Source organism: Apostichopus japonicus, chromosome 7, assembly GCF_037975245.1.
Source record: "Apostichopus japonicus isolate 1M-3 chromosome 7, ASM3797524v1, whole genome shotgun sequence".
NCBI lineage: Eukaryota > Metazoa > Echinodermata > Holothuroidea > Aspidochirotida > Stichopodidae > Apostichopus > Apostichopus japonicus.
In genome coordinates this window covers 20,604,509-20,627,445 of record NC_092567.1, presented here as the reverse complement: position 1 = coordinate 20,627,445, position 22,937 = coordinate 20,604,509, and the positions used below count along the sequence as shown (strand labels likewise).

The following is a 22,937-nucleotide window of genomic DNA, read 5'->3' as shown; positions in this document are numbered from 1 at the left end:
TGTGCGGTATCGGTTATGATTTTTTCATTTTTCGTTCGTGTTCAAAACGTTTTTTTGTTTCTCTTTGTGAGAATGGATTCATTTTTTGTTTGTTTATTGTTTCTTTCATTGTTGTCTTATTAAATATAAATAAAGAGAGCGTCGTTAAACTGAAAGCAGCGATTTTAGTTTGTAAAACAATTTCCACAAATCTAATGAGTATTATTCAATTTTGCAATTGACCACAGCATCATATATATATATATATATATATATATATATATATATATATATATATATATATATATATATATATATATATATATATATATATATATATATATATATATATATATATATATATATATATATATATATATATATATATATCAACTGTGAACAACCACTTCATGTTTGGTAAGATTTACTGACAATTTGTATTACTTTGACAGTCATTATTTTGATGAATGGTATCATAATAAGCCATTTCCGTTTCATTCATTTGAAAGGAAATATTCCGAGAGGCATATGGACATTTTATACATATATCATACAGCTAAATGCATTTCCTATTCCTTTCTAAAATTACCCCCAATATATTTCAGGTTAATTTGATACTTATGGAAATCGACAATGGGGAACGGGAGAGGGGAGCATTAAGTATAGAATCCTTTCTATACACACAATCGGCAACTGTAGGTAAACCATCTTAATTGTTAGAATGTCCAGGAAAATGTAATTAAGAATCATAGTGGGGAATTCTGCACGTACTATTTTGTTGGTAAAACAAAAAGTCGCGCAAGGATAAAGCCTGGACACGTAACCAAACAATTTGATCCACTCTCAACCCCTAGTCCTCTTAACGTCGAGACTGTAATGTTATGAATGATAATGACGATGTTTGCGTCAATTGAGTATAACGAATCTGTTGGAAAGGGAACAGATGCTATACACATGATGCTGATGACGGTTGTGTGTGCGTGAGGGGGTTATGGGAATGGGGATGGGGAAGGGAGGGAGAGAGGGTAGGGAGAGTATACTTTCTTGTTGTTGTCATAGAACTTTTTCACTTCAAATACAAGCATATTCATCAACACTTGTATACAAGCTTGCAATCAATATCCATTAATATCAATCAAATCAATATGTATTAGATACTTCCTAAATAAGAAATGTTAAAATTTAATATGTCGGCGCAATATATACATATAAATATATATATATATCTATATCTATATATATATATATCTATATCTATCTATCTATATATATGTATATATATCCAAACAAATAGGTCACATGAACAACCGGTCATACCACGCCCTCGTCAAAAGGCAGTCTCGGCCAATGACATTTGAGTACCGTATGTCACATGTATCACCAATATATATCTATAGAGTTTTATAAACTTTTTTACTAGTTTAACGTCTTTAAGACACATACGTGTGAGATTTACGCCTACAATAAGAGAACTCAACGATGCACAATAACTTAAAAAGTAAGTTAAGACATTATAGTTTATATCTAAAGATCGTGCGCCGATTAATCAAACAACTTGAGGTTGTTCCTTAGGGTACATCTCATATCATTGGTGATATTTTCATATGCCATAAATTGGTTTATAGATTTAGGACGTCTATCAATGCCATATTATGCCAACGGAATGGTGATCACTTTTATCAAAACATTTGATCAAAAAGAAAAGAATAATGGATTAAAATATTAAAAAACATTGAATAAGAAAATGTTAATTGTGGATTATGATCGTTGATTCAAATAGCTTTATACTATGCAGTTATAAATTTTCATATATTATTAGTATGTTAGTTGCAGTATATATATATATATATATATATATATATAGGTAGTTTATACCTCTTCTTGTGTGAATTTGTTTGAGACGGACAACGTGTAGGCACAGAAACTTTAGCAAAACATATAAATACTGACTTAATATATACTATACAAATCCACCCTGTATGTTCAGGTTGAGATATGGGAACTTTTCAATATAACGGTGTGGAATAATTTAGACTGTTGTCAAATTAAATTATTTGTTAAAATTCCAAATGCTTTGTAGCCTGCCCAGAACTAATACCCAAATATCCAATTAGGGCCGATGACGTCATAGGAATGTTTGTGTGATATTTATGGAGGCTTATAGAATCACGTAATTTGAGGCGCTATATACTTTATCTAGGTGAAAGGTCAACTTTTGGAGTGAACGGTTGTGATTGGTTGATCCAAATGCAATGATTGGAATAAATGGAATTCATTCAAGCGTGAGATAGAGTTATGTCGACTACCGTTTTATAATAAATACCACTGCGGTCGCAATAAATCCAGCAAAACTAATTTGAACTTAATTGTTTGTAACCTAATAAAAAATATGAGCCTACATTTGATAATGGAAACCTTTGTCATTTTATTACAAAAGCAAAGAACACTGTAAGAGGTCAAGGGTTAAATGGGCTGTAAACTCTTGATGTTGTCGAAACCCTGCAATTGTTCAAGTCTAATTCATAGAAGAAATTAAGGCAAAGTTTATATCTTAACGCTTGTGGGAGATATCACCAAAATTTGGATGACTTTTGCCCTACTTCATTAAGACCCACAATGAGAGATGTAATTCATCTTTCTATCAAAGATTGTCACAGAATTTACTGTGTCAGTAACTTCACTGCGAAACACCCACCTGTACACGCACAGACGCCTACACAAACACACACACACACACACATATATATATATATATATATATATATATATATATATATATATATATATATATATATATATATATATGGTACATGCAACGTCATGTTATAGTCTGTATAGAGATATAAGGCAAAAAATTCCCCAATTCTAAAGAGACGTTACACAACGTCTAACTGACTCAGAAAATTATACAACTTCTCAGTGTAGTGTTTTAGAACGGTGTGGAGTACCTGACGACAGTTATAAGTACAGGCAATAATGCAGAACGTGGAAGACTTATTTCAACTATTTACATATGGTGTACAGAAATTTACTTTAAAAGAAGTTTCCTCACGTACAAATGTCTGTTAATTATGAGAATAAAAAGGAAAAATCTCACGCCTCCGCAAGGTAAATATTCTAAAGCAATGAATTTTAAGAGGACTTTTATAAACTTATCACGGTTTGAAACATAACGAAACCAGACAGAAAAAAAGGAACTTATTTATTTTTAAATTGGGCTATCACCTTCAATTGGGCACCAAAAGAGGGGTGATTTCACTTACCATAACGAGAATTCAACACTTTGTTCTGAATATTGTTGTGAAAAGATTTGATACCAAACCAAACGAACATAATGATAATAATGATTTAATGGAAAAACTCGTGAGAAAAAAGTGGTTCAAATAATATATTTATAGCTGAATCAATGTTTGTAAAAGCAAAGGAAACATTAGCAGGGCTTATTTCTTCCTTTCCTTTCCTTACGTTTTTTGTTTTGTTTTCTGTTCCGTTTGGATATGTATAAGTCAACCATACGCTTAGATTGCCCCTTTTCTTCAGGACCAAATTATGTCATAAAGGTGATATCTTTTGTCAAGTAAAGTTTTTACTCGAAAGTGTGTGCCCTGGTAATGAATGAATAAATTGTACATTTTAATACTTAATATATTTCCTGTATATTTCAATGAAATTACTGCTTCCTAGTTTGATTAATGTCATTTTAACGTATCATTTATTCAAGGGAATTAGTTGCAGCCTGTAGTTTCAAGGGCGTAGGAACGGGGGGGGCTGGGGGGGGGGCTGGGGGGCGCCAGCCCCCCAGTGAAAAATATGGAGGGGCGGAAGTATCATTCCGCCCCCCCCCCCCCCGCTTCGCAAGTCAGAAAACCCCTTTTTCATTTCCAAATGAGAAAAAATCTCATTTGGAGCACCAAATTGCAGATAAGGCCAGGTAAAAATGCAAAATTATATACAAAATGGAGTGGGTGGGTTGAAGTGTGCTATATTGCACCAAATTGCATCTGAGGCCACCTGGAATTGCAAAAAAATTCCAAAGGGGAGGGGGACACCCCTCCCCTTAGACCCCTCCCCCAGGCCGACCATCAGTCTTCAGCCCCCCCACTCAAAAGTACCTTCTTACGCCACTGTGTAGTTTGCATTCATGGGTTGCCAGTGGTCACTTTGTGTCCCTCTGAAATTAACGGAAATCGTGATAGCCTATATGTATCGTACGTAGTTAGTGATATCATTGGCTGGAATTATTGCTATCAATAACTCAAATTACGTATCATTAATATTGCGGAATATTTGATATGTTTAGTGATGATATTATTGGCTGGAGTTATTGGTATCAAGAATTTGAATGAATTAATATCCGTAAAATAGCGGAACGCTTGATAATGTTTCGAACGTGATGGTTGGCGATATCATTGTCTGGAAGTTTTGCTATCAAGAACTCAAAGTTATGATATTACTAATAAATAGCCGAAATATTGATATATTTCGTACGTTACACTACTTGATGATATCATTGACTGGAATTATTGTTATCAACAATTAGAATTAATGACATCATTAAATGTACCGTTTTTAATGATATCAGTGAGTTTTTATATGACAAAAAGTTCGATTCAGCGATGTCAACAACTAGTATAATTATTAAAGATATCATTAAAATGATTTAATAACTATACCTGAAATTACTATTCGTGATAACATTCAATCAATTCATGATATCATAAATTTATATACTGATATCATTTAATGTTCGATTAACTAGTCAAACGACTTGCCATGCATAAGACCGTGCAGCTAGCTTAATGTGATCTATATAACCATACATAGGCGTATATAGGAGCCCAATTTGATTGGGGGGGGGGGGGTGTGTGTAACGACTTGCCCGAAAAATGTAACCAAAATTGTTCGCGCGGTTTCAACATATTAATTTACATATCATATAGGCATGCATCGGTTAGTACATCGCATTCCACTTACATGCAATCATTTGCCGTCATAGTACCCTTCCATATTGGTAATAATTTTTCGGGAAGTCGTTACAATAATAATGATAATAATAATATAAGTTTAACCATTGAAAAACACGTTGCAATTTAATTTCTATCAGTAGGTGCCCGAAAAAATTCTCAGCATATTGCCCGAATTTTCACAAGAACATTTGGTTGGGGGCTGCAGCCCCCTCCCAGCCCCCCCCCCGCCTCCTACGCCTATGTAGCCATACCATTTCGCCGATTGATTTCCACTTATACTAAACCGTAAAACGTAAAAGATACCCTCATTCTTGTACTCACGTCTTGTCCGACATTATTTTATACCACATTCCGTCATCCACCCTCATGACGAAGCAGATTTTTTTTTTGAGTAAATCGAACTTTTTTATCACTGATTTAATGACATAATAATATTTACGGCAGTCAGTCATTTGGATAAGATGCCTTCGTATGCTGCGCTATCCTAAGAAACGGAAAGATCTAAACTTGTTTTCACTGCCCCCGATTCTCACACCACACATATACTTCCATTAAAATATATCCACATGACTAACCTAAATCTAACCTCTTTCACGTGTTCTCGTCGTTTTGGCACCTTTACCGACAAAGTCAGAATAATGGCGTTGATACATCGGAATACAAGCTCAAAATCCATTATATCACGGGTACATTATAAGCGATAGTGGAGTTAACTATAGATCAGGCGCGGATCCTTATATGTGTGGAAGGTGTACACCCACCCCCCCTCCCCTCCCTCCTACGCCCGCTTTGCAACATTGCACAAAGAATAAAAGTGGCTATTATAGCAGTAGTGCGTGTGTGCGTGTGTTTACTATGTCTATATCATGCTACGTTAAATGATATATGGAATACTGTTGCGTATATTGCACAACTCTGTCAAGATTATGACATAAGAAAAAAGAGCAACAGCTTACGTTAAGCAATGCTGGAGTACAATGGTATTATATGGAATTAGGTCTTCGCGGATCAAACCCTGTGTATACTATCGATGAAAGCTAATAGGATATACAGGCCTATACATACCATCCTGAGTGTTATAGACTTACACAGAATATGTGTGATGTCATCACATCATTACATGCAATGGCTATGACACCCGGCAGCAGTCGTGTGATACATATAGTGCTGAATGCATGCTGCTAATGAGGTCCGCGGCCGGATGCTCTCGGCGATATATCCAGTGTGTATCGTTGTGATAGTTTTACTATATGTGGCTATGTGGTTATGTGTCAAAAAGATATCTTACCCGGCCTAACATTAAACGACACAGTCTGTCTCTGTGTTGTTTCAGTAGGTGGTTGGCAATCTCTGCATGCGACGTCTTCTTTCCAGCTCTACCCATCTTCAGATGAAATTTCAAATTCTTTCTTTTGTTGAACCCAAGAACTAGGAAACGAATCTAAAATGTACACTCTTGTGCCCTCACGTTTGGCCCGATCGAGACTATAGGCACGTTAAGCTGGAGGAATTACCACTCGGAGGTCTTCCTCTTGGTCGTTTAGGAGGAGGTGCACCCGCTCCAACACTCTCCATAGCTATAACGGCCAGTGTAGACTGTCATATGCTACGTAAAAGTGCATATATAGGCCTAGTGGTGCTGAGATGGGTACACACAGCGTATACACTACAGTGTGTACAATATATCGTACGCATATCGGCTATCGCAACTTTTCGGCAGCGGTTTTCCGTGCTTGGTAGCCCAATAACCGCGCATGCCGGGGATTGGATTAATTGTACGCCTCCCACCAAAAATCACGATATCTGTCCTTTAAGTTTCATAGTCATGCTGGGCTATTGCTATGAAATAAACAGAATGTTGGTGATGCTATACTATGCTATGACTATTGCATGCTATCGTAGCCTATATGGAGGCATGCATCCAATGTATAACGAATGAAGCTATAGTATGTAGCTATTGCTCTATATGGCTAAATACATACCATGCAAAGAGCAGGTATATACCATACAGACGTGTTTGAACTTGACCAGTGCCAATAACAATAAAAACGTTCCATTTAACGTGTTAGGTTTATATATAAGATGGACATTTGGGGCATTTTTCATGAAGAAAAAATGGCCTATTTGTGACCTATATATTAAATGATGGCCTATATACAATGGAGAGCATATATATGGATGGCCATAATGGCCTATATAACCTTTGGATGACAAAATGCATGGCCTATAGCCTATATATGAATGACCCATATATATATATATATATATATATATATATATATATATATATATATATATATATATATATATATATATATATTATGATAGTTACAAATGCAACAAAAAGCAGTTTCTCTAAAGTCAGCTGTTCACTTTTTTAGCTCGGTTTCTACCCTGCAATTTCGCCAACCGGTCAGTATGAGTATATAGGGTAGAATTTAATTAAAGAATTTAACTGATAAAATTAAAGTAGCCGCCTGGAGGTTTTCCCTCACCAAACGGTTGTTAATAAGCCAATAATAAGTGATTCCATTTGAATTATCTATAAAGTTCCACGTGCATTGATCCTTCTTTTCAGATTGAAGTATCTAATCAGATTAGACATGCATGCATGCATGCAAGAATTGAAAAGTTTCCTTATATATTTGCTGGTCAAATACGCGGTATCATGAAGTGTAATGTATAACCGATCGTCCAAGCTCATAATACAGTAACGTAAAATGGTTTTGTATCGAAAGAATTTATACCAAATATTAAATTTAATACCCCAAGTTTACTTATCATGTGATATCTTGCATCAACAAACTAATAATATGCTATCTATTTCGCAATATCTAAACTAGTTTAATGTGACAGTGTCTCGATTGAAAACGATGTCGGATCGCAGCTTTCAACATACTGCACCCCCCCCCCCAACCACACCCGGTGTGGTGATGTAAAAGCCGAAACGTCGTGCACCTCTGAAAATTGGTCTGACACCTGTTCCCCCCCCCCCTCCACCCAGCCCTACCTATACTGTACTAATTTCAAACTTCTATCGAGCCCCCGCACTTCGATAATCCGAAGTTTTCCCTCATCTGAGGGAGTGTTAAAGTTATTCCATTTAATGTTTCAGTATAGGCAAAATTGCGTTGACATAATTCATCTTATAAATAGTAGAAAAGGTGAAATTTATGAGAACACAGGAACATATAACTTTGACACTGAAATGATACGGGAAACCAGGGAGGAAGTTTTGAGAGAAACTGATGATATGCAAATTTTGGCCACCTTTTGTTAAAGTTTCCAACAAGTATTTTTTTCTGTTTTCATTTTACGATAATCAGGGAGATCTATTTTGAATGGAATTTATTTTGTCACGTACGTATTAATTATGGGTGGAGTATGTTATAAACAGACTCCAGTGTGGGGGCCACAAAATTCCAGACTTGTTTTCTTCTTCATTGGTAAATATATAATTCTCGCTATAACGATATGTTTACATTCAAAAGATAGTTAAATGACTTTGGAATGTGGGTGGCAATCAACCTACCACAAACAAAAAAAAACATGGTAACAAGCGTACTCTTATTCTTTATCTACGGTTGTAGACTTAATAGGAGTAAAAGAATTACGTTACTGTAATTGTATAGATATAGTTAACATGTGTGGGCGAGATTAGTACAAGCGTGCCAATCGCGGGTATATACAAGGGAGGCAACAGTTAGTAATTAACAAAGGAGCTGTTTACAATAGAAATGGAGTATTGCAAAATACCTAAAATAAGTTATCGGGGTGCTTGTATCCAATAACGACATACAAAACAAACTGACGTAATTTTTTTTTTTTGATTGGAGTAAAAACAAGAGCAAATCATGTTCAAACTATTTTAATGTATAAAAAAAAGTCAGACAAATTTCAGCATTGGTGAAATTACCGCATGTGGCATTGTTATGAAAATTGTTGGCGTTCATGCCTCCACCCCCCCCCCCATTTCCTTCCTCCCTAGCGACTCTAGTTTTGACTTTCAGAAATGTCTCACGAACCCACTGGGATGGACTCACGCACCCCTGGGGCTTCATGCACCCCAGTTAGGGAAGCCTTGCCCTAAGGTATAACAAAGCACCTTTTTTTCTGTTCACTGTAATTCTCAATTCTGAGATAAGGTTGTACAACTGACAATTTATAAAGTTGTCCTTTGTGCTAAATACATCTGTCCAACTCTGGTGCCACCATACCTTTGCCGCTGGAGGCAAAGAACAGGAACCTTAAAAACATAATCTGCATGTTACTTCAGAGCACGAAAAGAGCACCGAGTAATGCACGTTTGTAATGGAAATCAACTATTTAGCTATATCTTGTTTAATACTGAACGATATAGTGGTAGTCGTTACTCGTTACCTCCATCAGAGGCGTATGTATGTGTGTATTTAAATCCTCCTGCAAGCCTGCAGGAACTCGCGAAGAAGACTCATCGGCTTATCAAAGCCGCAAGCTGACCGAAGTCAGTCTCTTACATTCATATTTAACGTCCATGATTATGAATTGTCACTTGTAAACAACTGTGTAACTGGACGACATACATTAATCTGGGAGTGACTCGAACTGGGGACCTTATGATTGAAAGGCACCGGCGTTAACCACTGAGCTAACACTCCACTCCAGGTGTCGAGAGCCAGGAAGGACCCCCTGGACAATTACTGTGTCATCTGGCCCGTCCTTTTGACACTCATCATATATCCCGCATTTTGCCTGCATCCTCCACTTTTTTCGGGTCTCTCAGTTTTGATTGTATATCCCCCGACTCCCCCCCCCCCTCCCTTCTCGCCATACCTGAAATAGAACATGGAAAGAACCCCTACGCATTCGTCCTATTTCATCAGACAAGAGTCACTATGAACAATGGACTTTGTCGCAGTAAATACAAAACACTATTTTCATACCGTATTTCGGAACTAAATTCTCCACAAAAGACTATAGACCTGTGTACCGCATTGGCTTATACACTGTTATAATGCATAGTATATGGGCAATGCACCATGTTTAGTGCATGCTTCTATAACTTAACAGATCACGCGTAGCCTTGTGTTGTTCAACTTGTGTTGATCTTGTTTTTCACCTGTTGGTAGCTTTTGCATACTTTAGATATATTTGCAAATAGACAGTTTGAGAAACCCCTCGAGCATTTACACAGTTTATCCATAGAGCTCATTGACCTGTAACTACAAACTAAACTGGTAAACAAGAGACCTATTGTCAACTTTGTTCGGCCTAGAATTGTTACTGTCTTCGCATGTTCATGTAGGCTATAGCCTATATGGCATAAATTTTATACGTTACCATTTTTACTAACGGTACGTTTTTCTTTTCCGTATGGTTCATGAATTGGAATGCACCGGTTTTCTGTTCTCTGTTTTGGGCTTTTTTTTGTTACTGAGGATAATGTTATCTAAGGATTGTTCCTCGTAACTTTACCAAACAAAAAAGTTGTCAACGGACTCTTGTTTGAATTTCGATTAAAGACCACTACGGCGGTCATAAGGTGACATGAAAGATGTATAGTTACCATGTTAGCATAACACGAAATCACGACAAAATATTGAATTGTTGTCAAGATACCGAGTTACGCTAACTTGACATCTCCGTAAAATGTTAAAGTTTGAGATGTCAAGCTAGCATAACTCGGTTTCTCGACAAAAAATCAATATTTTGTCGTGATGTCGTGTTATGCTATAACATGGTAACTTTGCACCTAGCATGTGCCCCGTTATGACCGCCGTAGAGGACTGCGTGTATAGTGATTAATTATTGTGTAAGATCTGTTCTTCTGGTATTGTAGCATGGAAGAATTTTTTTTAAAGCCATGTTCTAGCATTCCATCACGTCATCAATTGACCACGTGATCAGATTCCGCCAACTGCAGTAAGAAATCTGATGCGGAGAGTTTGTATCACCATAGCAACGGATGAAGTTATATTCAGTTTTTCTAGCTAATGCAATTTCTTAATTGACTTATCCAATACCAATTTCAAAATTGTAATCACTTACCCAGAAAAGAAGAAAAAAAAACAAACATACTAGTAAAAGACAATTGAATGGGAACAGGTTGCCTCTTGTTAAAAAAAATATCTTTGACCATATTTTTTATCTTTCAGACGGGACAAGAAGACGATGGCTAAATTAATATATTACGTCATACCTCTGTTCTTATTGCTAACGACGACAATAACGACGGCGAGAGGTGGGAAAGGCGGTTGTCGGTGAGTATATTACGAAATTTAAACTTTTATGGATATGAGAAACACAATTTAACCAGTTCCTTTATCTTTGTTATGACATAAACGCGTGATGAACAACTCCGTTCTCCGAACAGCTAAGAAATATATCTTTCTGCTTGGGAGGTTTCTTAGGGGTAAACGTCCAGTCAGGGAGGCAGGGGTGGGGCGAAAGAGGGGTGTACGTCTGCCATTTCTGTCAATGTGTGAGTGCGTCAGTATAGGTTATGCAATCACTTTGCAGTATACCTTTGCATTTTCAAGACATTTATAACCAAGCAATATTACTACTGACATCAATGTCTGTGTTAAGTAGCATTAGAAACTTCCATAATTGTTTTGTTTTTTATCAACAGCATTTGCAAATATCTCTGCTAATAAAGAAACGTAAACAAAGCTATGAAAATTATTCTTGCCTGATTTGGGTAGTGGTTTATAGTAACCGGCCATCTTTATCACGAATGTTAAGAAAATATGGTTGTGTTTGATTATACTTTTAGTTCAAAATTCTTCTCAACTCAAAAGGAAAAAGTTACAGGCTTATAACTATATTAGAATATTAGAAACATGTACTATAACAATATAGCCAAGTATATACGATATATCAATGACAATATAGTTAAGAATCAAACTGGCTAAATAAAGATGAACCACTTTAATTGAGACAACCACCGTTTTGTTATGATACTGTTATAGTTGTTGGTCCCACATATATATATTATAATGTATTGTTAGTTCTTATTCTTGATGGATATCCTTACAAAACTAGTGCTTTGCTCGGGAAGGGCTTCGGGGGTGGGGGGGGGGCGTCACAAGCGAAAGCATACCTAGAGAAATTTGCTTGTTTTTTTTCCATCAAAATTTATGCAAATTTCGCTATTAATTGGTGATATCAATATCAACAACGTCTACCTCGGCATATATTCATTGTGTTTGTGTTCAATCGTATACCTTTGACCCATTATCTGTGATTATGACGTCATAGAAGTGGGACGATCCGAGGTTCTCGCAAATGTCTAGTTAACAGATTTTGACGTAAGGTCATTGTTGGCCAATTATATGTCAGTAAACCTTCCGCGAAAGAAGCACAAAATTTCCATTTTAATTTAATGATATAGACTTGAAATTATCACCCACACAATGGACTTATTTACGACATGTGTTTCCTGCTTGTGACCTTTCAGAAATGTTATATGTTATTTCTTCCAAAAAATCGTCTAAATTTCTTCTTCTTTTTTTTTAACTTTTTTTTCTTAATGTCGTTTCTCCTTTAATGAAAAGTATAAGGGACAGCACATTTGTCATACACCACGCTAGATTTCTCGATAACACTCTTTTTAACGTAATTTGCCGTGAGTGAAGACAAGAGGATGAGAGAAATAGAAAGAGAGAAAAGAAAATGAAAGAGAACGGAACGGTTAAAGCTGAGATACCTCGAAATTCATATAATATCTCAATGTAACATAATACATTGATAATAAGTATAACTCCTCAAAATAGCTTCGTAAAGACGCATATCCGTATTTACATCCAAGAAAATGGCAAACCAAAAAACAACGACATTTTTTGGCCATCATGTATTGGCTCATACAGTTAAACGAAACGAACTGTGTCATTTCCACTGTCACCATACTCAATTAAACGTTAAATGCATTGGACGTAGCACGACACATTGCGTTTCGAATCTCAAATGAGTTTGGACTCGATATCATGCCTCATGAACTGTTTTTTATCTTACTCTGAATATCAACTTGAAGATTAATTAATGTACCCTTTAAGATAATGTGAACTGCCGTATAGACGTATGACATAGATTTGATAAATCCTGCTTAAGATTCGCCAGCTCCTATTATACGAGAGATAAATAGTATATTTTACTGAGCCACGAGAAGAAACTAGAAATTTGATTACTTAAGACAACCGACTTTTTGGTGAAGACAAAAAATGGATGATTTCGATTTTCAAGGAAATGTTTCAAGCATGTACGGATTCGTTCATGCACATGCGCATTCGCATGCGCATGCGCACACATCAACTAAATGTGGCTTGGAATGTAAGCCTGTAAAGCATAATGTTGCTTGGTAGGTAGGTTGGTTGGTTGGTAAAAATGTGTGTAAAAATGACGAAAGCAATCGGGGAAAGACGTCTTCCGTCGCCATGTTTGTTAAAAATGTGAATTACGTCTCTCTCTTTCTCAGTTTGGGACCGCGTGTTTATGAAGATGTTATGCCTTAAAACACGTTTACGTGTACGTACGTGTACGTATATGTACGTCGGTGTACGTATGTGTACGTCAGACTTGTTATCCGACTGCAAAGAAGAACACAAAGAAATATATTTAATTTAAAACAAAATTTCCGGAAAAACTAATTAAGATAAAAGTCACTATACAGTGCAATATCAATCTCTTTCCCGCCAATCCCTTGTGTTCTAACGTGACCAGGACCGATAGTGTGGACCACGTGATCTTTATTTTATGATAAGAATAAAATTCATATCGCACCTGATATTCTCTCTTCACAGAAGTGGAATGAGGTTTCGACCGGAGGAATGCCGAACTGTATTTGGAATGTTTAAGAGACTTTTAGACGATATGTAAGTATTCCAAGTTATTTATTTTTCTTTAAATATATATATATATTTTTTTTTTACCATTTTCATGTTAGTTTCACAAGTTTGAGTCCATATATATCATAGCTATATTTTCAATCAAGTTAGTGATTAATTATATGCTTTAATTGTGCTCATACTTTGTCTCTATAGTTGCTTTCATTTCACTGTTCAAAGCACTTGTACCGACAGTATGACAACCATGTTTCTATATAGAAATTGGTGAGGAACTGTTCATATATGAGTGGTATATTAGCAATGGGAAATTACCACAAGTACAGAATGATGCCATTAGGCACAGAATTAGTATTGATATATTGTAGACCGTCTCACTATAGGTTGTACTTCTATACTACTGTCATTGATTGATTGCATGAATGAATGAATGAATGAATGCATGCAAGAATGCATGAATGAATGAATGAATGAAAGAATGACTGAATATATGTAATAATGCATGAATGCATGAATAAATGTATGCACGAATGCATGAATGAATGGATCGATGAATGAATGAATGACCGAATGAACGAATGAATGCATGCATGTATGCACGAATGCATGAATGAATTAATGGATCGATGAATGAATGAATGATCGAATGAACGAATGAATGCATGCATGTATGCACGAATGTATGAATGCATGAATGAATAATGGATGGATGAATGAATGAACGAATGCATGCATGCATGTATGCACGAATGTATGAATGCATGAATGAATTAATGGATTAATGGATGAATGAATGAACGAATGAATGCATGCATGTATGCATGAATGAATGAGTGGATCGATGAATGAATGAATGACCGAATGAATGAATGAACGAATGAATGCATTCATGCATGTATGCACGAATGCATGAATGAATGGATGGATGAATGGATGGATGCATGCATGCATGAATGAATGGATGAATGAATGAATGAAAGAATGAATGAATGAATGAAAGAAAGAATGGATGAATGAATGAATGAATGAAGGAATGCATTATTTGATAAATGAGCCTTTAGTAAATTCTAGCATGCTACAAATCGAAAATGCTAAATGGTTTGGAAAAGCCTTTTCCCGAAGGTCCTGACTCTACAAAGTATTCCCAGACATACTAGGAATGTTAAATAAAGCAATTTAGATGTCTCATGGACGAACAAAGAATACTGGAGGTTGGCAGTAAAATTATGTTTATTCAAGCTCGAGTATTATGAAAGACCACTGGTTGACTATAGTTTCTGACATATTTCGGTTAACTTGCTGACCACATTTAAACCGATAGGACTTGATTTATTTGTTTGAATATCGAACTGTTTTAATAATATACAATAATCATGGATATATTACAAACTTAAGCAACAAATGCGATTTCGTATAGGTTATATGTCTGGTTCAGTTCAGTACAGGTTAGTTTTTTTATGACGTAACATCAGATAAACATCTTTAGTGTTTGCTAGCTCTGTTACACCGGATAATCCTGGTATAAAGTACACATTTAGATAGTGATACGTAATCAATTCCCTTACTCAATATGGCTGGACTTTCGACTGGGGATGTCATGATTAAAAGCAAAAAAAGATAAATGGCTTTAAAATGTAAGCTGTTTACCGGTTGACCCTCAACCATGCATGCTTCAAAGATATCCTTCTAATGGTTGTCAAAACAGCAATATATATATACGTATATACGGCCCGGGTTCGAATCCCGGTGGAGGCTGCAAGTTTTTTCACTGTTCTGGATTTTCCAACTCACTAACATTTCAATGATATATATATATTCATTTGCCTTTGTCGTTTACCTCCATTTCATTAACAAAGTATGTTCAAAGTATCTCTTTCGAGATCCGGCTTTAGGAATCACAAATTATTTCAGGTTGGTTAGCATCATGTTCGATCTCTAAAGTAAGCCAAATATGTCACCAAAACAGAACTAGTATTGTTCGATACATGTGACAAACGCCTACAGTGGAATTACAACCTTCCATATTGGTTTCGAACCTCTGGACAAACAATCACCGTCCATAGCCTTAGTGGTTAGGTTATCCGCATATATATCCGCGATCTGGACGTCGATCGACTTAGTCAGATAGTGTTTAGGCCTCAATCGATTCACACAGAGATTACAGGAAGGGTGATACTGCTATTTAAAAGTGTTGTTGTTCTTTGAACCATATATATATATACTTCAAAAAGACTTGTGTTATGTCTGCACGTTATCCTGATTACATAATCACATGAAGGGTGGGGGGGGGGAGGATTCCATAGCGTTCAAAATGTCGTACAACATATTAAAAGATACAGACACAGTTACACACGCATTCACATGATGAAAACTCACTCTCCGCTTTTCTCTTGAATCCATTGTTAACAGGGACAAAGAAAATACAGACGATAATGAAGCCGACGAACGAACTATACCAAAGGAAAAAGACGACCCTGAAGCGGACTTGCGAGCTCTCCTCTACGGGCAGGAGCCCGTAGACAGTCCGGCAGGGTCCGATGATAGCACAGAAGACGCAGACGACGACGACACGACGAATCAGACCGAGCGGGAAATGAAGATGAGAAAATATGAGTTAGAAATGGATCTTGTCGAGGAACTTTTGCGAGATCTCGAAAATTTTGATTTAGAACAATAAATAACAAACTAATTGCATCATCTACATGTGACGTACATAATGGGACTGATATAACAGTTCAAAAAAGGTATATATCTAGATATATAGATATGTATAGGAGGCATATGTCGTGTTAGATCAGAAAAAGGAGAAATAGGGGCATAAGATTATTTTTGTTGTTGTTGAGAAAAACACGATTACATTCAAGAGGAAAAGGGGTAAAGCCAAATACGGTGGCGTAATCAGACCATTTCCATTTGGGGTATGCAGGGTGGGGCGGGGGGGGGGTGGCTGGAGTGCAAGCAGTTGGTACGTGGAGGGGTAAGCATATATTCCGAGCTTAATGTATTTCATGAAGATATTTTATTTTGCAACGCGTTGCTAGTTCCAGCACACTGAAACCTACGTATATAGTTGTAATTACTCCAATTTGGCAATATTACCCAATAATCTCTGCTTCTTTCAGTGTTATAACTCGTACGGACAACTGGAAAGTTTAACATGAAGTGTCCACGGTCGTTCTTGCTAACACAACTACATGTTGCATCAATTGGAGCTTATTCGTTTTGAAAATATTTGCCAGAGGGAAAAAAAAGGAAAAACTGTTTGTATATAGAATTGATATTGCCAAGGGTAGATAAAAAAAACATGCAAACTGTAAATATATTAATGTACTATTTACAACTCTTAAAAGCCTATTTGCTTTGTTACACCATTCTGATTGGATTACTTCGTCGTTATACGGAATACAAATCCATATTCAGGGCGTTAAATAACGCCTCAAATAACGTTATATTGAAATTGAGTAACTATCTAGTCAATGACAAGAAACATACCAGAATTCTTGACTGAAAGCTCAAGTTGGAGACAAAAGATAAAACATTTACTCCTCCTAATTCCAGTATACCTTACCCGTACTCTATCACTGAGCCTAACCTCCCCTTCATCGTTTTTGTATATTTTCGGACATTAACAGAACAGTAATCACGACAATGCACTATTAGGCTAATCCTATAATATTTACCTCATTTCCCCTAAGACAGGGGGTGGGGTGCAGGGGGGGGGTGGTGTGTATTAAACTTGCTGAATATAGAATGAACGTTACATATTAGGTTACATAGGTTACATATTAGTATGAGGGGGCTAATGAGGGGGTAATGAGGGTATGTGTGCGTATAGCATTATGTATAACTATTGAATATCCTATACTGTGTATCGAGCTTTGGTGGATGGGGTGCATGGGGTGCATGGGGTGTATGGGGTGTATGGGGTGTATGGGGGTCAGTGTGAAGTAGATTTGCTTACGTCACCAGTGACGTTCATTGGTGCCTTCGACTGGTCAGACAGAACCATCAACACTAAAAAATGTGGCATGAAAAAAAAGAGAAGAGAAAAGTGATAGAAATGCCGTGGTTTTGTTTCCTTGTTCGAGTCACAATAAATATTATAAACTTGTGAATATTTTATTGCTTTATTAATGTCAATAATGGGTAAAAAAAGAAGAAGTATATATGCAACGCTAAAACCGCAATTTTTTTTTTACTGTAGAGTAAGTTTCCATCACCAGCTTAACAATTAAATGAAACAATAACCGACCTATATAGAATTATTCTTATTTCATTACGAATCAATAATCAGAACTAATGGATTTGTATTTTTATCGCACATACTTCTTTAATTTCCTTGTTGTTGTATTTTTTTCTTTTGTATCTTGTTCCTATATTACTTGTTCTTTTTCTTAATTACATATTAAACGTTTTTGTCAAGTTATATTTCGTCAGTATGCAAATTTTTAGGTTTGTCGGTATAGATATACGGACAGGTATATACAATTATGCACAATGGTTCCTTGCATGCAGTTTCACATTAGGTCTAAACTCGTACGCAGAGATCTGGGTTTAAAACGCAGCTCCAAAGTATAAACTGTTAACAAAAATCTGTAACAGAATTTCGCTCCGGGTCGGCATTCTGTGATTTCGATGAATCCACCTAGTAGAGACCAGCCGAGGGTTGAATAACTAGTAGCTCCAAAAGCAAAACTCCAAGAGTATAACTCACTCTCTGAATCAACGGAGAAGGACGATCAAACGACTTGGGTAATACAAATGTTACGCAATACCATTGTCTAACAGATAAACTTCAACAGGGACCGACCCAGGTTTGAGATTGAGAAAGACCCGGGGTAGGGGGGGGGGCTAGTGGAGGGGGCAGATGTAGACCTATGCTCAGTCATGTACCGTGCACGCTTGCATAAAAATCATTGCTATTGTTATTTTTTGTGGTTTTTTCCCACTCCCCTGCCCAGTTTCAGGGGCCCTATTTTAAGGGATCGGGGAAAAGATTCCGATGCTACGAATAAATAAGCTATATTTTAATGTTCTACGTGGCAATACAATCTCTTAAATTGCTATTGCCTGATTCGACCAGAATCTATTGCAGACATTTTAATTTTGTTCAGTGAAATCGAATCGGGACTATACTCTAAAAAAAACAAAAGTGCACATTGATTGAGGAGAATGAGCAAACCAAGTTTGATAGGGAAAACCTCCTGAAATTAAGAAAAACAGAAGAATGCGAAAAAACATGCATGTCACGCTCTTATCATCAATACTCCAATAACAACACTTCAGCCTCACTTGGCGAGGTTAACGTCACACGTCGGCGCGACACTGTGAAATGTCAACCCTAAGTGAACAGGCTTATACAATTGTTATATATTTCTGTGCCACTATGTGTGTCAGTCTAGTTCCAGGCTTGATATAAAGTGACCGAATTAGATACAGTTACCTTATAAGACGAATACATTATTTAATTTTGTTTGTCCGCCCATGTATTATATATATACCTGACCTCTTTCACGAAGTAAAAGCTGTTTCGTGCAGAGGCGGGTGGAATGAGATATTAATTGCTACGGGTGTACACTAATGGCTCTGCGATCCAATCGGTAACGTTGGGGGGGGGGGGGGGTGAGGGGAGCTTGAAAAATATTTTAAACGGTGTAGTTGGTGCATCGTACGAAATGGACACGTTTTCGCGACCGCAGAGGCGGAGGGAAAACGGCGCCTTCGACAACTCAAAATGGCGGCGCCTTCGGCACCTCTGAACCCAACGCCGTTCTGGTTTCGAACCGGTATACCGGTAGGCCAAGAGCGGCGACTGGTTCCGTCACCTCATATGAAAAGGCAAAAAATGACATCATAAAGTCAAAATGTCATTGAAAATGTCCAACTAATGCGCTACTCTGACGGCATAGGTAAGGTTCACCGCCTTGTCGTCGAATGACTAAAACTCATAGCCCACTCATCCTTCACGATACTAATAATAAGCCACAGAGTTCACCCGGAGGTTTATATCAACAACTGATATCTGCATTCATTGATAAAAATCGACAAACTGAGATTGTATGTAAATATTTATGGCACTTGTTCTTAAGGTGACAACGCATTTTCGATAACAAAGATACAGCCTGGGCTGGCGTCTATTTCAATATATTTATAACTATACGATTAATGTTATAAGTTACATTGTACGAGTGATCGAGAAACAGGAGCACAAAGGTCCTGATAATAAAGGGGGCAAAAAAAGGCGGGGTGGATAGCCAGGGGTAATTATGAGTCATCGGTAATATCTCAATAAGACATCACTATTTTGATTACATCCGATTAATTCAGTGACAACTTGAAGATTTGGTATGGAGATTAAATTGTTATACAATATGGTGATGACGTTATTAAATAGGCTATAACTAAAGTTGGATGTATTTGCTGAACAAATAAATCGCATGTATAACTTTGCTTAATCTCTCCTCACACCCTTGCTTCCCTCTCTCTTCTCTTCTCCTCTCATTCCCTCTCCTCTATTCTCCTCCCCCCCCCCCTCTGTATTCAAGAAGCTGTTATGCATGAAATATAAAGTCACTCTCTAACATAATCCATCTAGTTCTCGAATGGGATAAGCTTCTAATTCAAGGCCCATGCCTAGTAATATTTTGGTGTCCTTCTTTAATGATTTTCTTTATTGATATTAACCTGATATTAAATCACTTGGTTAATAAAGAACATCAAATTATCAATTTATTTCTATTTTACTTTTATGAATCACTCTATATCGAGGTTGCATATCACAGCAACGACAATAACAAAATCGTATGAATGCCTGTAAAAGTAGACAGAAGAAAAAGAAAAAGAAGAAGAAGAACAAGAAGGGGACAAAAGAACAGAAATATTAAAAGATGAGCCACTTAAAGGCATTGAAGACTCGCCCCAAACCGCCTGCCGCCATCTGAAAAAGTTAACTTTCCGTTGCTTGCAAGTGAAGTTTTTTTTCGTGTGGCTACACAATGCAGACAGTAATGAAACGTGATACCTTGTTCTCTTTTATCTAGACCTGAGATGCCCATCGCTGCTATGTACACTGTGTTGTGGGTATTGACCATAGCTGCATGTATTGACTGTGCATTAGTGTCTAATTACCGACGGTAGCAAGCTGTGTGTGTATTTTCTGGGATCGATGGCGGTGTCTAACACTTCTGTCACACCTCATTCGAAACTAGGTCAGATTACCGGCATGAGACGTTTCTTTGTGCAGCGAGTCTTCAATGCCTTTAAATGTTATCGAGATTGTTACGTTTGTTAAAGGTTAACTCTGTATCATAATAGCTTATTTTATGTCTTTCATTTGCACATGAACCTGTTTGGTTATTTTTCAAGTAACATGTCCTTTTTCTGCACTCCAGTCGTGTCAGGAGGTATAAACAAAAGACGTATATGCATATGGCACATGTGGATAACAATTCAATGTATATTTTCTCTGGAAATAAATTATGATCTCATAAAGCGTGAAGGGATTAGTATTTTGTCTTTTCGTTAGCTTTTGTTTTTAATTAAATATAAACAACTGTTGTTGATGTTGTTGTGTTTTCCGTTAACAGAATCTAAACTGAAATTATATCAATTAACTTCCAATGAGATCTAACCATGGGACCAATATTTGTATGCTGGAAAGTAGGTTCGTTCGCCCATCTATAACCCACCAGTCACCCATTCACAACCCATTGCCAAAGACCCCACCCACCACCCAATAACACTAGTCCATCTTCGGACAAACCCAAGGCCCCTGTTAGAAATACGATTAAAAATGAGGCGTTGGACATTTTTCTTGAAAATAAAATTAATAATGACAGCCCCTCCCCCCCCCCTCCACCAGGCATGTCTCCAAAGTCATACACACAAGTTCATAGTTTTCCCACTCGGTAACGTCTTCATGATCTTATCCTATAGCGATGGGTTGGCAAGTATCCGATAATGTGTCTCAGGATGGGAGCCAACGGGGCAATGGCGTGGGAACAGGGGTCTGAGTGCATGGGAAATCTTTCCCCTCACATTGAAAATGTGGTGGGAGGCAGGACTATACGTTTCCGGCCCCTCACTGTTAATTTTAACTATAGAGATGCAATAAGTAGCACTAATCGATAATTCATCTGCATTCATATTTTTTTGGCAAAAAGAGGTGCAGGCAATCAATTCATTACAATCTGTCAAATTTCGACTATTTTGTGGTTTTTGAATAATTGACAAAACTGTAAAAATTCGCTCATACTATTTCGTCCGAAAAGGTCGAAATTTCGAAACAAGGTCGAAATTTCAAAGAAGTGTTCGACAATTTCACATGTCTCGCCATGACCACTGTTACCGTTTGCAAACTAAACTTCTTTTGGTGAAGATCCCCAAATCTTTGATGATCTTGGCGTTTCTCAAGCAAAAAAAAAAAAAAATAAATAAACTAAACATCCCCCCCAAAAAATATATATATATATATATGATCGAAATGCTCATGCACTAAAATCTACTAACTTTTATCGATTATGATGACGTTATACAACACTGCTAATTTGCATTGTTAATGCTAACTATATATAGGTTTGACATAATCAGGGTAATTTTCAAAGCCATTTCAGTAATTATGAAAGATATTCAAGCAGGACTTAATTAGTTTGATAGTATTTATAAATTTGGACAAGAAATTAAACATCTTATAGTGTTTAAATCAAAATGTGAATTTCATCCACTCGATTTTCATTCACATTTCTACAAGTATTCTATTTTAATTTTTTATTATTTACATATTATTGATAAAAGGTATCCAAGGACGAATTGAGTTAAAGTTTTTTTTTTCTCTGAATTTTAATTTTGTAGTCAACGAAAAAATTTTTATGCCTAAATTCCATTTCGTTTAATTTATGATGAATTAATTCACCAGCGTTGTATAGCGAACCTCCAATTGAATGAATAAAATCCATTCTGTGGTAACATATAGACAATACGATATGTACGTTAAAAAAGATATATAAACTATGCGTGGTATTAAATGTTGGGGTTAGGAGGGGGAGGTGTGGGTGGTGGGGGGGGGGGACCGAATAGAGTAGTTTAAAGCGAGGCGAAATGCATTTCAAGGTATATGTGTGTGTATTATAAATCAATATGGACAAACAGAGATCAATACATGACACATACCGGT

At 36.7% G+C, this 22,937-nt stretch overlaps 1 protein-coding gene across 1 annotated transcript in view; it reads left to right on the top strand.

Moving 5' to 3' along the window:
• LOC139969704 (uncharacterized) overlaps positions 1-21,263 on the top strand; it is a 37,104-nt gene extending 15,841 nt beyond the window's left edge. The window contains exons 2-4 of the mRNA XM_071974857.1: positions 11,081-11,185; positions 13,724-13,795; positions 16,175-21,263. Coding sequence (XP_071830958.1) covers positions 11,097-11,185; positions 13,724-13,795; positions 16,175-16,442 — 429 coding nt within the window. The 5' untranslated portion in view covers positions 11,081-11,096 and the 3' untranslated portion in view covers positions 16,443-21,263. The remainder of the gene's footprint in view (positions 1-11,080; positions 11,186-13,723; positions 13,796-16,174) is intronic.
• The last annotated feature ends 1,674 nt before the right edge of the window (positions 21,264-22,937 follow it).